The 19,135-nt window shown below is 34.0% G+C and overlaps 1 protein-coding gene across 1 annotated transcript in view; it reads right to left on the bottom strand.

Annotated features, from left to right (window-relative positions):
- LOC121443450 (highly divergent homeobox-like) overlaps positions 1-19,135 on the bottom strand; it is a 123,291-nt gene that overhangs the window by 85,929 nt on the left and 18,227 nt on the right. Inside the window, exons 2-3 of the mRNA XM_041645203.1 lie at positions 15,378-15,524; positions 4,985-6,094 (exon numbers count right to left, since the gene is read on the bottom strand). Coding sequence (XP_041501137.1) covers positions 4,985-6,094; positions 15,378-15,524 — 1,257 coding nt within the window. The remainder of the gene's footprint in view (positions 1-4,984; positions 6,095-15,377; positions 15,525-19,135) is intronic.

The raw sequence follows: 19,135 nt of genomic DNA, 5'->3' as shown, positions 1-19,135 counted from the left end.
CTCTTTGGGCTGGAGAGGGAGGGGGAGAGGAGTGGGGGGAGGGGGAGAAGGGTGGGAGGAGGGGGAGGGAAATGGGAGGCTGGGAGGAGGAGGAAATTTGTTTTATTTTTTCTTTTCTCAATAAAAAAAAGTTAAAAAAAAACAAAAAAGAAGAGGAACTTGCTTCTGGTTAAAAAGAACGTTTATTTTATATGTATTTTAAATTAACTAAAAAAGGTTTCCATATGACATATTATATATATTTAATTTTTGTTGATTATTCTCCTACCCACTCCTTTTCTTCCTACCCTCCCATTTCTCTTGTATACTCTCATTCCCAGTATTTCCTCTTCCATTTTATTTTATTATCTTCCTTACCCCCTTCCTTAAAGCCCTACTTTTCCCAAGTTTCATGGGGTCCTTTCTAACTTCCTAAATTTAACTAACACTTACGCAATCCTGCTTACACATATTTAAGAGCTAGAAGCTAGGGATCACACATCAGAAAAAGTACTAAATATTTGTCTTTTTGAGCTTGGGTTGACTGGAAGCAAGAAAAAAATTGTGTCCTGATGCACACATAAAATTTTTTCACTCTTCTCCATATAAAGTCTCTGTCAAGGCTCTGAGAAGTAGATTAGCTTGACAAATCACTTTTTGGTAGTAGCATTTTGGGATAAGCAACTAACACATTTTGGGTATATCAATTTTTTTCATTAAGTGACAGTAAAATGCTATTTAGGAATGTTTATGAGCCCACCAAAATCCTTGCAACTGACAAGTAAGTTAATTTTGACTTTATTTCTATATAATTTTTAGTAATTAAATTTTATAAGTCACAAAAATGAAGAACAAGAAAATTGGAATTCTAAGATACGTAAATTAAATTAAAAAAGTCTTCAGATATTGCATAAAAACTAATTTTATTTGCAATTCTTAAGATACTGGCTGCAAAATAGTGCCAATTTATAAATAAAATGATATTAATTTGTATCTAGAAACATCATTTTCTGATTCAAAGGCACTAGGTGGCATACAATTATAAATTTGAAAATAAGACCTCCAAAATACTTGAATATATTATCTAAATTTGTTCACATAAAATAACATTTGAGAAAAAATATAAACATTTGATGTGGAATGGTCTTCTGCATGCGAATATGTTTTATTACCATTGGTTAACAGGTTAACAATGAAGTTGATTTTGCCAATAACCAGGTAGAATAGAGCCAGGTGGGAAATCCAAGCAGTAAGATAGGGAGAAAGAAAGCAGAGTCAGGGAGATGCCATCGCTGGAGAAACAAGATGTAAGGTAATGCCATGGCCACATGGCTATACATAGATGAATAGAAAAGGGTTAATTTAAGATGTAAAGGCTAGTTAGTAATAAACAAAGTCATTGGCCAAACAGTTTGGAAATATTAAGCCTCAGAGTGAATATTCAGGAACTGGCAGGCTGGAGAGAAACCTCCAGCTACAAATGGCACCAACATGTAGCATGAGTTCTAATAGGTCTTAATAATAATAGCCTAGAGTTAGATATTGGGGAAAATGTTGAGAGATCAGAGAGATGAAGGAACAAAACCACAGCCACTCAACTTCCTAGTCAAGAGACTGAGTTCCTGTCTCTTTCCACCTTATCACTTTGTTGCAAGGAGGGCCTGTCTGTCCCCTTGCAACATCACTTCCTGTCTGTCTCTTTAGACCTCCAGACCTCTATGGTGAACTATTCTGCCCTCTGATCTTCAGGTCACTTTTATTTGTACAAACAAGACATCACCATAAACATCATTACTAATTACAGAAAATATAGTTGTCAAATGTTAATACTAAGTTTTCCATACATTTTTATAACTGAAATGAGGTAATTTTATATCATGACTAGTAACAGATCAGAACTCAAAGCAGAAATAGAAGATTTATTGTTGTTAGTAAACTACTGCTTTTGGAGGGCTGGACTTGTGCTTTTACTACAAATTATCTTTGCATACAACTCTGTTGAAGCAAACTATGGTTTGTTTATTTTTTTACAAAACATCATAGCTGTTCATTGTACTAACCTTATGTGGTCTAATGTAATATCTCTGTAATTTGAAAACCAATAATAGATTGAAGTTAGCAACAAAAAACCTAAGAATTTCTAGAAACTTGTTCTGTCAAGATGATACTAAATAAATAACTAGTTGGATGGAAGTGAGAATACATAACCAGAACTTGGTGGTCTGAGGCAGGAGGATTGCAAGACGAAGACAAGCCTTTATAGGCAGTTCCAAGCCAGCAAAGACTAAATATTGGGTCTCTATGTCAAAACAAAGAAAAAAAGAAATACAAGTGGTAAAGGACTAAAACAGCATTGTGGCAGTTCTGAAAACCTGTCAAAACCTACAGAAACAAAGCAAATGACTAAGAAACTGTCCTGGTCAATGTGGTTATAAAATGTATGGCATTTTATTGAGCCATTTTAGACAAATATTTTTTAGTGTGACATGACATGACTTGAAGGCAATTTTGGCCCAATACATAGTTTTCTTCTGTGAACAAGAAGCAGACTTAATCTGATTGTATTTTTCATTACTGTAATGAGTCTCAGGCCATCTGAGGGATCGGTCTCTTTATCTATGAATTGGAAGTTCAGAAAGACAAACGTGGTGCAGGTGAGCTCACAGACTAGAGGAAATGGTGGAAAACAATGGACATGGGTTGTGAAAATCTTATGGAGAATGATGATCCACAGAAATGTGGAGAAAGATAATAGTAATTGTGAAATAGAATAGAATAATGGTTCCTCGAGAAGCTAGAGTGAGGCTCAGACAACTTAAAATATTTTAACATAGCTACTAAAACAGAGGAATTGTTAAATATGCATAAGTACTCAGTGGAAACCTGTGAACAGACTAAAAGACCTGAAAACACTATGCTAGACTGACCAGTGAATGTCTTCATAAAGCCAGGATGCTAAAACTAGAAAAGTTTGTTGCTCCTCAAATTATCAATATAAAAAGTAGTGTATGGAAAGAAACAGGACACTAGTGTCCATTCAGAGAAAGAAAATAAATCTAACAAAATATTCCAAGAGAATCTCTAAGTAGTGGGCCTATTAGAAAAAAAAACTAAACTTTAAAAAATAATTTTCACATTTTATTCAGACTTAATGATAATCATTAAGCAAAAAAAAAAAACCTTTTGGTAGTTATACAAAAGACAAAAATGGAATAAAAACATATTATTAACAAAACAATTTAAAATTATGAATTAAGACATCCAAACAGGAATAAACAAAAAAAGGAACTGCAAATTAACAAATAAGAATATTAAGTCCTTACCTGTCAATAATTACTTTAAATGTAAATGGATTTTATTCTCTAGTCAAATATAGAATGGCTGAATAGAGAAAACAAAAACAAGATTCAATAATCCTTTGGCTACAAAATACTCATTTTAGATTCAAGAACACCCATATTCTGCAATTAAAAGCGTGAAAAAATATATTCTCTACAATAAGCAAAAGAGAACCAGGGTATTTACATTTAATATATGTTAGTTTACATTTAAGATAGGACCTAATTATGTAGCCTAGATTAGCCTGAGACATTTGGATGTCCTTCAGCAAATGGTAAACATTATTATTATTAGAATTAATAACACTGTCAGGAAATGGTGACATATGCCTATAATTGCAACACTCAGAAGGCAGAAGTAAGAGGATAACAAGTTTTAGTCCAGATCAGACCAAGCACAGCTGTGTATCAAGTCCTTATGGTAAATCAATCATTCAATAAATAATTAAATAAAACACCAAAAGAGTAAAAAAAAATAAAGATGCATAAGGTGATGAGGATATTAACGATATAATTCAACATTATATTAAATATGCATTTTGGTAAAGAACAAATAGAAAAATGAAGTAACTCCTAATCACCAACTTCCTCTTTGTTAGGGGCTTAGCTAGGAAGGGTGCTTTCAGGTCTATGTCATTGTTTTTTTTTTTTTTTTAATTTTCCTTCCCCCACTCTCACTGTCTCTATTGTTTTTACTTTGAGATGGGCCTCACTATGTAGCTCTGGTTGGGTTGGAAGTTGTATGTAAATTAGGATGACTAGGAGCTTGTGGTGCTTAGGAACTTATACCACTACAGTCAGCTATTGCTTTCCAGTTTGAATTATAAAACCATAAGGTAGAGAGGCATAGGAGAAAATGATGTCTTACATTTGGAACATCCTGGGAGCATCTTTCCTTCAATATTGTGGTTGAAGAGCTAAGGATGTATGGCTAGTAGCAAGGAAAAATAACAAGCATCCACACCCTCTTATTTAAATTCTCAAAATCATATTTTTTAAGGCAGAAGATCTTAAGAAAGCTTCTGAGGTAGACTTATACTTCACAGTTAAAGAGATTATCTGAAACATACCTAATCAATTGAATATGTAAAACAGTAAAGAAATAATACTGTTTTGTTTCCAGGTCTAAAGCTTACTAAAGACTTACTCTGGATATAGCCTTCCAAATAAGTGTCATACAAAAAGATTATTTGATTAATGGTCAACTTAGCATTTGAATTAGGCACCTACCTTTAGACAAATCAGTTGGCTAAACTGCCACAAACTCTGTTCTTAGCCATTGACATCTAAAGGGCTGATTGACTCGCTTGCCTATGTATTCAAGGAAGGCAATTGGGTACATAACCAATTTAATTTTATTTTAGATGTGCGAAATGCTATACTTTATATAAAGGTGCCATTTCTTGAACAAAAATTTTTTTATGTCAGCAGTAGGATGCTACTAAATGACTATATTTCTTATATATTTTTTAAAGACTTCACCATTTTAAAACTTGATATGCACAGTATTCTTCAAGGTATTGAAAACAATCCACCATTTTCAAATAAAATCTCAAATTGCTTAAAAATATGAGTTGTGGCCTATGCTATGATCTAACTGTACACAAACATTGTTTTTCAATCAAGCATGCTTTTAAAAATCTTCATAAAACAACTTAATACCTTACCTGGTAGTTATTTTGGTTTTGTGATAACCTCAATTGGTTTGATGATACAAAATGTGGAGAAAAATTACTCCGGGATGGATTAGTATTACTGTACATAGTACTCGGTGCTGTATGCAATGAGGTCCGTGGTGTCAAATGGTAGTCTCTATTTTGATACAGTACATTGTCTGACAAATCTCTAATATTCACCATTTGTGAATTTGGCAGGTTTCTTCCTGGTCCAGGCAAACTTGTACTTTGGTTCTCAGCTCGAAGAGAATTGCCACTTTCATAAAACCTTGAGTAGCTTGTTATCTGTGCTCCCATTGATGCCAGCTCTTCTTCTCTAGCATACTCATCCTCTGCATCAGCAGTCTCCATCGCAATGGACAAACAAGTTCCTTCTGCTGAACCAGGCTTCTGTGTGGTATTTCCTCCCAGAATTCTCTGAGGGTAATCACTGACTGCCAATGAAAACACTTCACGAATTTCCAAGTTTTGTGTTCTACAGTAAGGGTCTCTAACAGTTGGCTTTTGCCCACATAAGTTATGTGATGCCAGACCTGCATGTTCAGGTTTATTTGACCTTTGAATGCCAACTGGTTCAATTTTGCAAGGTCGGTGGCACACAGATGGCTTTTGAGGTACTGTCATTTCAGAAGCTTGCACCGGAGAGCTTCCATAGTTTTTCTTTGTGTGGTTGTACACCGCGTTTCCAGCATTTAGTACGCTTGTCTGTCTTGACAAAATAATTGTCTTTTCCCCTAGGAGCACAGAAGCATTTTTACAGTGTGCTACTTGTCTTTGAACAGGAATGTGCAATTGAAATTCAGTGTCATTTTTACTGGCTGGTTTCTGAAGAGGAATTTTATGTGCTTCTGTAATTTGTGTATTTGTATTCTTTGTTGTCCCTTGCTTACTTGATGAGCTTGCTGGACTATATATACCAGTTAAAATGACATCATTATTGGTAGAAGTCCAAGAAGATTGCTGGCTTGAAGGCCGGGCAATATTAACCATATTTCTGACTGTAATGTCTGGAGCTGCCAATGAGGTACCAGAAACAGTTCCTGCTGTTCCTAATTCAGAGTTCTTACTACTCATTTTTCTTCGCTTATTGCCAACCCACGTCTGAAAGGATAAAAGAAAAAAATACAATGGCAATATAATAAAAGGTAACAATGAACTTAGAAAATCCATTTCCATGTAATAAATTATATTCTTGTCATAGAAACAGAGCTTAGACATGGGCGAAAGGAAAAAGATCCAATAAAAGACAAAGTAACAAAAGTCTAACAGCAAACATGATTAAGTACTTAATAAATACATGAGAACATCAGTAAGAACATGTTTCTCTCTGCCATATGATCTACCAAATTAATATGTCCCAAGAATTGCAAAAATATTGAAGAATTCTAAACGTGTTTATATCCTATGGCCTATTAAATACATTGCCAAAAATATATCTTTAAAACATAATTACAGTTTGACCAGTTATAAGTCTCTGCACTTAGTACTTCCCACAGCAAGAAGGAACTTCTCTGACCAAAGATGATCGGGGCACTAATTTGAGTATAAACACAGTTATTTAGATGGCAATTTAATGGCACATAGTGTCCATTTTGCAAAACAGTAGCAGTAGCTTCCCCACTAGGGCTGATGACCTTCCCAACCATGTGATTTTCACAAGGTTTATAGTACCGGTAGTGGATTTCTTCCTGTAGCTCGGGACTCATATCTGAGATAAGAGTAGTTGGTTATCCTTTTAACCTACTTGAGCCCACCCCTTACTCCCCAAACTATCAGCAGGTAGCTGATAGTTGATATAATAATAGCCATGGGGAAGACTCACCATGCCCCAACCATTCCTGTGAATCTATAGGAAATTAATAATTTCTGGGGTAAAGGAAACACGTATTTTATTCAGTGTCATAGCTTCCAGTAATGAGCTCATGCTCCTGTAAACAGTTCCTCCCCTAGAACCCTGTAAAGAGCCCTGATATGAAACTCAGAGTCATCACATACTGATACAATGACAAAAAGAGAAAGACACACTGGAAGGAGAAATGTGACTAGGTTGAGAAGAGAAAGGGGATCATCAGGAGTGGGAGGTTAAGAGTAGAGAAATGGAGGTGAAGATGACCAAAATACAGTATATAAATGCATGAAAATGCCATGATGCAATTCATTATTATGCATAATTCATTCTGCTAATAACCATTAAAATGTAGGCACAGGTATAGACAAAGCTTATAGTTAATCACATTTATTATTTATTTATAATATCAAAAAAAAGAAAGAACACTAAAGTCAGCTCTTTAACTCATTAGAAAATACTCATTGCATTATTAATCAAATGTGAATTCATAATCTTCAGACTTAATGACATCTATTGGGGTGGATATATATAATGTGGTTAATATCATACTATTATTTATATTATTTTTAGAAATATTCATTATTATATACTTCATTTTGCATAAATCTTTGTGTTGGTGATTCCTTGTCATGCAATTCTAGAAAAGAAATAGCAAAAATCTATTATTTTCTAAGTACCCTCCAAAATATGAAATTTTTTTACCTCAAACCTCAAGTTTAAATCTTCTGTAGTTTTTGCTAATCTGATAAAAGGTACATGATTGTTGCTTTGATTGGATTTCAATGGTTATTATATTATTTTGATAAATTTTATCATGCATTACATATACCTATTTTCATATTGGGATATTTGCCCTTTTAACTGATTTGGAAGAGAAGTTTTCTATAGAGGTAGTAACTTGGTTATATTATACCATTCTTTTGTTTATCCTTAATTTATAGTAGTCATTTACTTTTTTGTACTGAAAAAGTTTCATGCAATAAATATATTACTTTTAAAAACAGAAAAAAGTAATGCATAAAGGTAATACAATAGGTTGGCATTTAGAATTTAATTATAAAATACATTCTTCTACATAAGTAATTTATTATAATTACCTTAGTATAATTTCCCTGAATCATAGTTCTTCTTAAAATATGCAATAAATATATTGCATTCCATAATGTGATTATGCAAATTTATATTAAAAAATTCATGCCATATGATAAACTACTAAAACACGATAATCTTTTAGGGATTAAACAAAATAAATGAATAAATGAAAATATTAAATAAACTAACCTCACAATAAATGATGTAAGATTTTTTTTGCAAGTTTTTAATGATGTGCATCTGAAAACCTCAAAAATTATCCAATTTGCAGTGTTTACACAATGTATAGACAACACTAATTTTGCTATAGTATTGCATGTACTAGATTCTACAATGACTATTCTTTATATATTTTAGTTATATTAGTAGGTGCTACATTTTAAATTATATAGATGAAAAAACTGAAGTCCAAAAATAATAACTTTGGGGAAGATACCTTGTCAGCAAGTAGCAAAAATCTGCTTGCTCTCGAATGGATTCTTCTTTCATTACCTCATATGAAGTGACTAGAACCTCCTGAACTAGTTACCGATCGACTATCTTACTTTTATGAGTTTATTTTTAATAAAGAAAGTATTCCAGAAACTGTGATGTTCCCCTTTGCTTCACATGACATAGTGGGAATTTGAAAGTCACTCTGACTTCCTTGAACAGGAGTAGCAGGATCTACAAGCAAGATCTGAAATATATGTAAGCACAAATATCACAAGGGAAGAAAACAGAGGAAAAACTCTTTGGAAAAACACCATTTCCCAATAGGTGAATTTCATAAACATTTAAAATGTTTCCAGCTTTTCAATTTAAAAATGCATAAGAAGAATTATGTATACTTACATTATAAACTATATATAACTAAGCTTACAAAATATTGAGGAAAAGCATGATGAATTCGTAAGCTTGATTCTAGGAACTAGTATATCTAGAGGCATCTTTCACAATATGTCATACTTATATAATTTTGTTGTTTACAAATATAACTGCATATTATACATAATAGCACATATAGTTTGATATATTATGTACACATCAAAATTAAAATGCAGTAAAATATCATGTACATATGAAATTCAGCTATCTAGTTATCCAGAAACCTCATTTGTCTGAAACACAGTCTACACAGATTAAGTTAGCCCATTAATATAGTGGCTACTAAACTCGTAGCCTACTTTCTCTGATTTTACACATACTTTGAACAAATACAGTATCATACTTTCCTACAAATAAAAAACAAAAACATAGAAATGGAATTGGGAGTAATAGAAGTTCTTATAGGGCTCCCTGATAATACTTAAAATTATTCACTAAACATTGCTCATTAAAAAGGAGGGAGAAAGGATGCAGGCTCAGTCTCTGAGCAACTACTAACATTGTATATATGTGCATGGACAAGGAAAGGGAGGTATCCAAGTTAAGAGTTCTCACTCCCTGGATTCCATTTTATATTCTTGTTCCTCAAAACCCATTTAGTGGCAGGGGGAGTTTATATTTACAGTTCTTTTTATTTATTTCCAAATCATTAAAATAATTTATGGTTCAGGGTAGTGTGAAATACAGAAAAATAAGTAGAAAAGAAAAAATACTAGCAGACTGGTAGGAGGAGGACATGAAGCTGAAGAATACTGACCTTGCATTAAGGAATAGAGTCTAAGTAGGTATGGTAGTTACTCTTGATAACTGCTTTTGTGTCAATGGGTAGACTGAAAGTGTGGATGATACCTTTAAATAACTATAGTTCTGAGTAAGGTTAAAATAGAATTAGTAGCCCAGATTCCCCAATTACATATGGAAAATAAGAATTTATTGTCAGCAAAATTTCTGGAGGTTTGGAAGTCCTGATAGAGAAACGTCCACATCTAATGTTAAGCTAATCTCAGTTTTAATAGTAACAGAATTCAAGACCACAGTATAGTAGCTCTTCCTTGACTTGTAAAACGGGGATATTATAAAATATTTTTGAACTGTTACAACAAACCATACATTTAGATGGATTTGCTAGTATTCCTACATGTGTAAAACAGTGATCACATCTTGTTTCTTTATGTATGACTTCATGTATCCTTAGGACTGACACTATATAGCTAGTTGTTCATTAGCTCCCATTGTGAAATTCTCACAGTGCTTTAAGAATTTAAATTTTGGAGGACCATGGACTTCCCACAGGGCAGGGAACCCTGACTGCTCTTTGGACTGGAGAGGGAGGGGGAAAGGAGTGGGGGGAGGGGGAGAGGAGTGGGGGGAGGGAAATGGGAGGCAGGGAGAAGGCGGAAATTTTTCAACAATAATAATAATAATAAAAAGAAAAAAAGAATTTAAATTTTCTCATTCATACTATTTTAAGGAAGCTCTGTTTACTAATTGCTTTGCTGGGTAATAATATGTGATTAGTAGGATAAAGAAAGCAGCATCATTAGTCTGTTTCAGAGGCCAAATCATTGACCAATATTAATTCATATGATGTTCAACTCAAAGTTTTCAGTTTGTTTCCCAAATGATTTATTTGTATACCATTCCCATGGAGTGTTATATTTCTGAGTAGAACCTTTAATTGTCCTTCTTATAGTTTTAGATCATTAATAAATATAAGATTTAAGTGGCATGTAGTAGGCAGTTTGAAGAATAGTTAAAAGCAAAGCAGTATTGAAGTTTAGATTCAATTTCAATAGATCACTACTAAAATAGAAAACCATCTGGAGTAGTATATGTGCTTGCTTATATGGCTACTAAATAAAATACAAATATCTCACTTGTCATGTTGACTCCGTGTACAAAGCAATTGCTTTGTTAATCTTGGACATATGGTTTTTCTCTGTTAGCTTACATAGTTGTAAATTTCCTTTATACAGAGACTCTAGCCCAAACTAGACTATGTAGCAAAGGATAATATTAAAGTTGTATGGATTTGCTACAAATCCCCAGCTGCCCTTACTTCCGTACCACCCAACAAAATTTACACAGTGCTGAGAATAGAACCCAGGGTTTTGTACATGTCAGGCAAGTAGTCTATCAACTGAACTATATCTCCAGCCCAATTTTTAAAAGTACCAATAAATTAATTGTACTTATGCATCCAAGATAATTTAAATTACATATAGAACTACTAAATTTTATTAGTTTGTTTTTAGTTTAGATATATAATTTCTTTTTCTTTTGAGACAGGGTATCATATAGTCAGACTATCCATGAACTTACTAATATAGTTTTTCTTTAGTTTTTTTACTCTATGGGAACCCACCAACCAGCTCGCAAATAAATACACGTGGAGACTTTTTCTTTCTTATGAATACTCAGCCTTAGCATGGCTTGTTTCTAGCCAGTTTTCTTAAATTATCCATCTACCTGTTGCCTCTGGGCTTTTATCTTTCTCTATTCTATATGTCTGTCTTCCCTTCTTACTCAGTAGCTGGAAGTGTAGCTGGGTGTCTGGCCCTTCGCATCCTCCTCTCCTTCTACTTTTCCTGCTTCTTTCTCATCCTTCTTTCTCCTCTTATTTATTCTCTCTGCTTCCCAGCCCCGCCTAGCCTTTCTTCTGCCTAGCTATTGGCCATTCAGCTCTTTATTAAACCAATCAGATGTTTTGACAGGCAAAGTACAACAGCTTTACAGAGTTAAACAAATACAACATGAAAGAATGCAACACATTTTTGAATCATTAAACAAATGTTCCACAGCATAAATGAAAGGAACACATCTTAAAGTGCATTACACTGCATACTATGTACTACAGGGTGAGCACAAATTTCTAAACACCCTGTTTCCACCTCCCTAGCACTATTATCACAGGTGTGCCTAATCAGGCTTTGCTGCTTGAATGGGCGCTTTAAAATAAGACCCGTATAGTAGAGACAGCAAAACTGTTTCACAACTGACTGAAATAAAATATTTGGGATACATTTTGTGGGAGGATTATAAACTCAAAAGAAAAAAATTCTTACCTAATATTAGCAATAAATTTCCTCTTTAAGTCCTGAAGAATTCTCATTGCACACTACTGCTTGTGTTTCTCTGACAGGGGCTCATGAAGGTCAGGATAGCACCAGCATGCTATGAGCCCAAACGTGAACTTGGACTCCTGATTCTCCACAGCCATTTTCTCTCCAGTGCTCTGACTACAGGTGTGCCCCCAGGACATCTGATTTTAGAGTGCCTATTTTAAAATATGAGGCCTTAACCCTATACAAAGAATTATAGGCAGCTGAGGAAATCTGAGAGTAGGAGAAATAGTCTTCCCCTGGGAAGAACACACCAACTGGTGGTCCATTGCCAAAGGGTCAGCCCTGAAAACATACATACAAGTAACATATAGATTGAACAGGTTATTTCTCAGGAATATATGTCTATACATATGCAAGTATGTGTGCAGAAAATATTAGTAAAAAAAGAGGCTGTGAATTTGAGGTATAATGGGAAGTGATGTATGAGAAGGCTTAGACGGAGGAAAAAGAAGGAAGACATGTGAATATAGTATAACTTCAATAAAAATCTATATCTTGACCTTTTTATCAATCATTTTACTGATATAATCAAATTATTGTCCTTTGGCTTATAAACACTTAAATTATCCACACAACCTTAAAGGCTTGTTCATTTTTGTGGATGGTATTTTCCTGCAAACGTGGATTTTATATTATATAGAATTTTGTGGTTTGTTTTAATGCTTTTTTATGGCAATATCTATTTTCTTAAATCTTTGAAGTTAACACTTTCGTGCAACCTCTTTTTTGAGACAGGGTTTGGCTATGTAGATAGGCTAGCCATGAATTTATAAAGACCCTCCAGGCTCTGCCTCCCCTATGCTGCAATTATGCTCCGCAGCTCAACAGCCCATTGAAGAAGCCACATAATATTTTCAAAAATTACAACACTCCTGATCTCCTGATCCAGGAGAGAGAGAGAGAGAGAGAGAGAGAGAGAGAGAGAGAGAGAGAGAGAGAGAGATCCCCAAAACAATGTAATGAAATGCATTAAGCATAACTGACATATCCTATGGCGCACGCCTTTAATACCAACACTCTGGAGGCAGAGGCAGGCAGATCTCTATGAGTTTGAGGCCAGCCTGGTCTACAAGAGCTAGTTCCAGACAGCTTCCAAAGCTACAGAGAAACCTTGTCTCAACAAATGAAAATAATAATAATAATAAGAAATCATGAAACAGCAATCAAAAACTAAGAGTTCAATTGTTTTACAAGTTTTCCATTTAAAAAAAGGAAAAATTATATACTTAAGAAATACTTGTACTTAAAATGCTGAAAATAAAACTCATTGTTCATGAATTACAATAATTAAACTTTACCCTAAACTGCTCAGGAGTAGGATCTAAAATTTATGCCTACCAGATATAAGCGCCCACCTCTTGCAAATGCCTAATTCATGAAAAAGAAAAAGTATGCCATACAAAACCGGTATAATGAAAATTTAAGGTGACGATCTAGCAAACAGACTATATATGGGGAAAAATAAAATGGATTTGAGTTGCCAACATTTGGAGGTCATAAAATTCTCTTTCAGCTCTATCTAAAAAATAAACTATCTTTAAATTTCTTCTTTACATACACTGCTTATTAAAATACCATCAGCAGTCTATAATCATTATCATTACTTAATGTCAGAATATTTTTATTATTTTTTGTGGGGGAGATTAGCATGCAAAGAATAGGTTTCTTATAGAACTTATAGTGTTTTCATATCTCCGTGTTTTACATTTTATACCTTTTTCTATATCTCACTGTTTGTTTCATTTTGATTGTTTTTGTTGGATGTTTTATTCACTGTTTTAAATTCAATTTACATTTAGAGTAAATATTTAATATAATGGACTTAAGTTCTTCTGAGAAAAAACACAATAACTTTATATTAAAAATAATGAAGATCTCTTTCAAGTTGGACATATAACAGCAAAAGATAGGTGAGATCATAGACTTACAAATCTACAAACTACCCTGCTAAGCTTTTGTTTGAATGAAAAAATAATGAAAATTATATTGGGATTTAGTTTCAAAACAATGCATTTTTGTACCACTGATGCTTTCCTGGAATGAAGAGAACTGACTGCTTTACACAATTCCTTTTATCTTACACAGTGCTAGACTCACAACCTTACATTCTAAAAACTGAAATCTACTACTCTCACTGTTTTATGTTTTCACTCCATACTCAGTATAAATACAAATATCTATATTTCTATAATCTCTATATTTAAAAGCAATAAAATTAGCTTTAAGGGAAAGAGTGCAATGACAATTATGAACTCTGAGGGACGAGCCACATCACTGCTGCCTGGGAAGACAATTTAGTTTAAAGTAATGTTAAGACAAAAGGGAAGAAAAGTCCAAAAAAAATTACACTTGGAAAAAAGTCATTGTATAAAGTGCAATCTCAACAACTTGAAATATCTTATTATTTTAATAAAGCTATTAAATACTTTTCTTTGAGATTCAGTGGTTAATTTAAATGTGCATTTAGAGCTATCAATAAAAGATGTTTCTGTTTTTTAGAGAAATGTGAATATTATAGGTGATCTCAAGCAATAAGAATACTTCTCCCTATAATAAATGGCACAACTTTCTATTTGAATGTGAATATAACTTTAGTTCTTAAGAAGAACTTTTGAAACAGTTCCATCCACAGATCTTTTCTCTGGGATCTTTGAAGATATGGCAAAACAAACTGGAAAAAGATATATCATTCCTTCCCCCACCCCAAAGTAGCCGAGTGACTGCCATGGATGGGAAAGTTGTGAAATTTTGAGTCACTAAGGATCCACACCAAAAGGATTTGTAGAATGTTTAGATAAACATGAAAGGACCAATGTATTCAATAAAATCAGTCCTTAGTTCTGTTAGATTTATCACTTGCTATCACCTCATTGCTGTTCAGATGCGTGTAGCAGCTCTGATTTCTTTTAACAACAGAATAAGAATGGTTTCTTCCCTTGGGATTCCCTGTCTCTCATTCACCAACCACTAAATATTTACATTTTACTTAGAAAGAAATAGATATCTGTAAAAAACTATTGTACTTTCCAGAAAAAAATGCTCAAATCCTAAATGTCTGAGGAAAAATTCTAAATACAACAATAAAGTGAGGAACATGAAATTGCCTCGAAAAATCTGCTTCACCATCAATATGGAGGCTCTAAGTAGATTAAATGAGCATTTCAAAAAAGCATATAACCAACAAGCCAAAATTAATGCTACTGGTATTTATTGGTTTGAAGATTATGTAAGAGGTATGTCCACACTGCAAGGGTTTTAGTGTTCTCAAAGTATTTACGAAAACAAGTATGACTGTGTGGTATCTCTATTTATCAAAATAGTATTCTTACACCAGGGAAATGAAGCTGTGTATAAAGTTAGGACTTCATACCCTGAATACCTTTTCTTATATTAAGCAGATATCATTTGTAATAAAAAGCTATAAATTAAAGTGCAAGACCTCAATACTTACCCTGACTACACTGAAGTCCAGCTTAGTCTCCTGTGCACACTGTAATATGAGCTGAAAGCAATTTTTACTTTGATTTGTCATTCCATTTTCATAATAACGCTGTAAAATCCTTTGTTGTTCTACAGTAAATACAGAACGTAGATTCATCTAAAAATAAAAGAAGATACTCTGAAAATTGGAATTAAAATTTGGAAGGTGTAGAATTTGAACACTTTTGTTTTCTTGATACAATTTCAGAGCTTCTGAGCTGAACAACTTATTTAAGTAAATTAATCATTGGGAATGGGCAGTAATTTGTATCCTAGAGGGAGACAGCTTCTCCCTAAAAAAATATACAAACATTTAATTTGCTTAGAAAAGCACATACTTCAAAGTCAGAAATATAGAAAATGAAAAAAAGCAAAAAAAAAAAAGAGGCATGCTCTTATCTGGTTAGTGTCAGTTCATGGGGAAAAACGGCTTTCGCTGAAATAAATATTTATGGCTAGTAAAGCCAGAGATGGTGTTAGCCATACACAGTCAATTATCAACAGGGACACTCACTGTTCTCCGTCAAAAAAAGCATCTGGCATATGTCTTAACAGTCAGAAGCCATGCTTGCAAACAAGGGGACGCTACTCTTTTTTTTTTTTTCTGAGATAAAAGGAGTTTCGGTATATATTAAAACAAAACCTCTGTTTAATTTTGTTTGTTTGTTTGTTTGTTTTTGCTCTTGAGATAGGATTTCATGTAAATTCTAGAATTATAAGGGTTCACAAACACCTTCAGCTCAACAAAACATTTCAGTAAAGATTAGAAAAAAAGAGGAGGTTAATAATCATGAATGTTCCTTTGCTGTATGTAATACTAACCAAACTAATTATTTTAATAACTATAGTATCTAAATGAATATTCAAAATCAGTATAACTTACTAAAACAATGTGGAAACTCTGTCTTGTTCAATTGAACTGATACCATAGTAATTAGACAAAGTAAGTTTACTTTTGCTGCCAATAGATGAGATGTTTAATAGGAAGGACTAAGAACTTTGTGTATTTCACAAATAAATGGCAAGTCAAACTCTATTTTTGAAAGGATGAATTACAGTAGTGTATTTTTATAAGGAACACTTGTAATCTGATTAAGTGAGTTTCAGGTTTTTATTTAAAAATCTGTCACACTTGGACCTAGAGAGGCTTCCAGGTGCCCAAGGCGAGGTCCCCAGTTAGTTCCTGGGGCAGCTGAAGATAGGGAACCTGAAATGATCCTATCCTATAGACATACTGATGAATATTTTGCATATCACCATAGAACCTTCATCTGGCGATGGATGGAGATAGAGATAGAGACCCACACTGGAGCACTGGACTGAGCTCCCAAAGTCCCAATGAGGAACAGAAGGAGGGAGAACATGACCAAGGAAGTCAGGACCAAGAGGGGTGCACCCACCGACGGAGACAGTGGGGCTGATCTATTGGGAGCTCACCAAGGCCAGCTGGACTGTGACTGAAAAAGCAGGGGATAAAACTGGACTCTCTGAATATGGCGGACAATGAGGGCTGCTGAGAAGCCAAGGACAATGGTTTTGATCCTACTACATGTTCTGGCTTTGTGGGAGCCTAGCCAGTTTGGATGTTCACCTTCCTAGACCAGGATGGAGGGGGGAGGACTTTGGACTTTCCACAGGGCAGGGAACCCAGACTGCTCTTCAGACTTGAGAGGGAGGGAGAGAAGAGTGGGGGGAGGGGAAAAGGAGTGGGGGGACGGGGAGAGGAGTGGTGGAGGGGGGGAGGAGTGGGAGGCTGGGAGGAGGCGGAAATTTTTTTTTCTCAATAGAAAAAATAATAAAATAAAATAAATTAAAAAAAATCTGTCACACAGAAAGACTTTCTGAGGAAAAGCTTCTTTAGAATTAGGAAAACTTCCACAACAAAACATCCTCAGTCAAACTAAGCATTCTTCCTAGTATAGAGTGTATTGAATGATCAAGTTCATTAATATGGAAATACAAATTATTTTACTCTACTCAGAGTATGTATAATAGTAAATCTATCCAACAAAAATTAATGAATTATAAAGTGTAACCCTATACTACTATGTATGTTATTGCTATTTTGTTTTAACTTTCTTCCTTGCTCACACAAGTCCATCTCTAACTGTTAAGAGATTTGATTAGAGAAAATTAAATGTAAGAGAGGTCACAAGAGAGATGAGAGTAGAGTTTCTTTCAGGAACATTCAGAAATAAAGACCTCCATTAACTTTCTGCAGGAGAGCTCTGAAGGATGTTCAGTAATGTAGATGTCAACTTGATGAAACACTCAAGGATGATTGCGACAGTAGGCAGGGACAGTGTCCATCAAAACAATTTTGACTCTTATGGCTTCCAACTCTGAGTTTACCTAAATGGTTCAACCAAAAGCAGAAGAAGATCCAGACAATGGGAGTCAAATACCAGAAATATCTCAACTGACTTAGAAACCGGTATCATGGGATGAATTCTGAAGTTTGAAAACTGCAAATTATGAATGCATAACTAGGATAATCACTCTTTTTCCTGTGCAGATGTACCTACAGCAAAAAGTCTATACCGCAAGAATCAGGTGATACCAAGTGTGAGGATACCTCCCTCTAAATATAGGATGGACTATATTCCTATTGGCTAGCTGCAATCATTACACTTACCCAAATACAATAAGACTCTTATAAAGAACAACAAGACTTCTCCACTGATAATCAATATTCAATTGTAAGCAGCTGAGCACCAAACACATCTATAATACTGATAACAGGAAATGCTAAGAAATGTTTTGTCTTTCTCTTAAATTCATCACTAGTAGCAAAAAAGATGCTGCTCAAATGAGCTATTTTTACTGTAACAACTTGACAAGCATTCAGAACAAGATGGCATTAGATCTACCCATCCTAGCTGTTTGTTTATATTAAATGAACACACAGCCAAATTTGCTAACCATTTACAAAGCAATAATAATTAGAAAGATCTTTTTTTAAAAAATAATCACTTTATGTAAAAAACAAAACAGCATGATCTTGGTTCCATGGAATCATCAATATTGGCTTAGCATGGAAATATGGTGTGAACTGGATGACTAATCATTGAAACCACAAGTTATTTAGCCATATCACAATACTCTATGCATCTCCCATACAACAAGCATTCACAAGACCATAGAAATAAGACAGCCTTAATGCTACCTAGGCTGAAATGCTTACTATTCAATAAAAAAACTTAATTTCTTGAGCATACTGTTCCTGGTGTATAAAATGCTGGATTGCAAAATTTGACTTATCTACTAATTAATCTCAGTTCCTACAAAACAGAAATTTGAGGACACTTTCCCCAAATTCTCAACAATGTAATATTTATACTATTATCATAAATAAGGACTTAAATAATTAATTTCAGGGATTGAATTTCTCATGTCCCTTTTGGGTTTAAGATTCATTGTCTTAATGTGTTAATAGAAAAGATAAATTATGCTCAGTATTTCATACTCAAGTAACCAGAGCAATGGTTAAATATTTTAAGTTTGTTGCTTTAGAAGTACTTAAAACATACAGTTTCTAGAAATGACTGCTTCTTTAGATGTACCCAATAGCCAAGGCTATATATTCATGTGGAAATATTTCAGATAAATTCTGATATGACAGTGCACTTATATATCTGATGCCACACTTAAATTTAGACCAGGGTCCTCACTACTTAAGCTATTTGAAAATTCACTCACAGCTACTCATTCTTTGAAACTTATTTTACA

This window comes from Microtus oregoni, unplaced genomic scaffold, assembly GCF_018167655.1.
Source record: "Microtus oregoni isolate MIOR12 unplaced genomic scaffold, Mior012 000107F_000, whole genome shotgun sequence".
NCBI lineage: Eukaryota > Metazoa > Chordata > Mammalia > Rodentia > Cricetidae > Microtus > Microtus oregoni.
The sequence above is the reverse complement of the archived record's forward strand: the minus strand, read 5'-3'. Positions and strand labels throughout refer to the sequence as shown.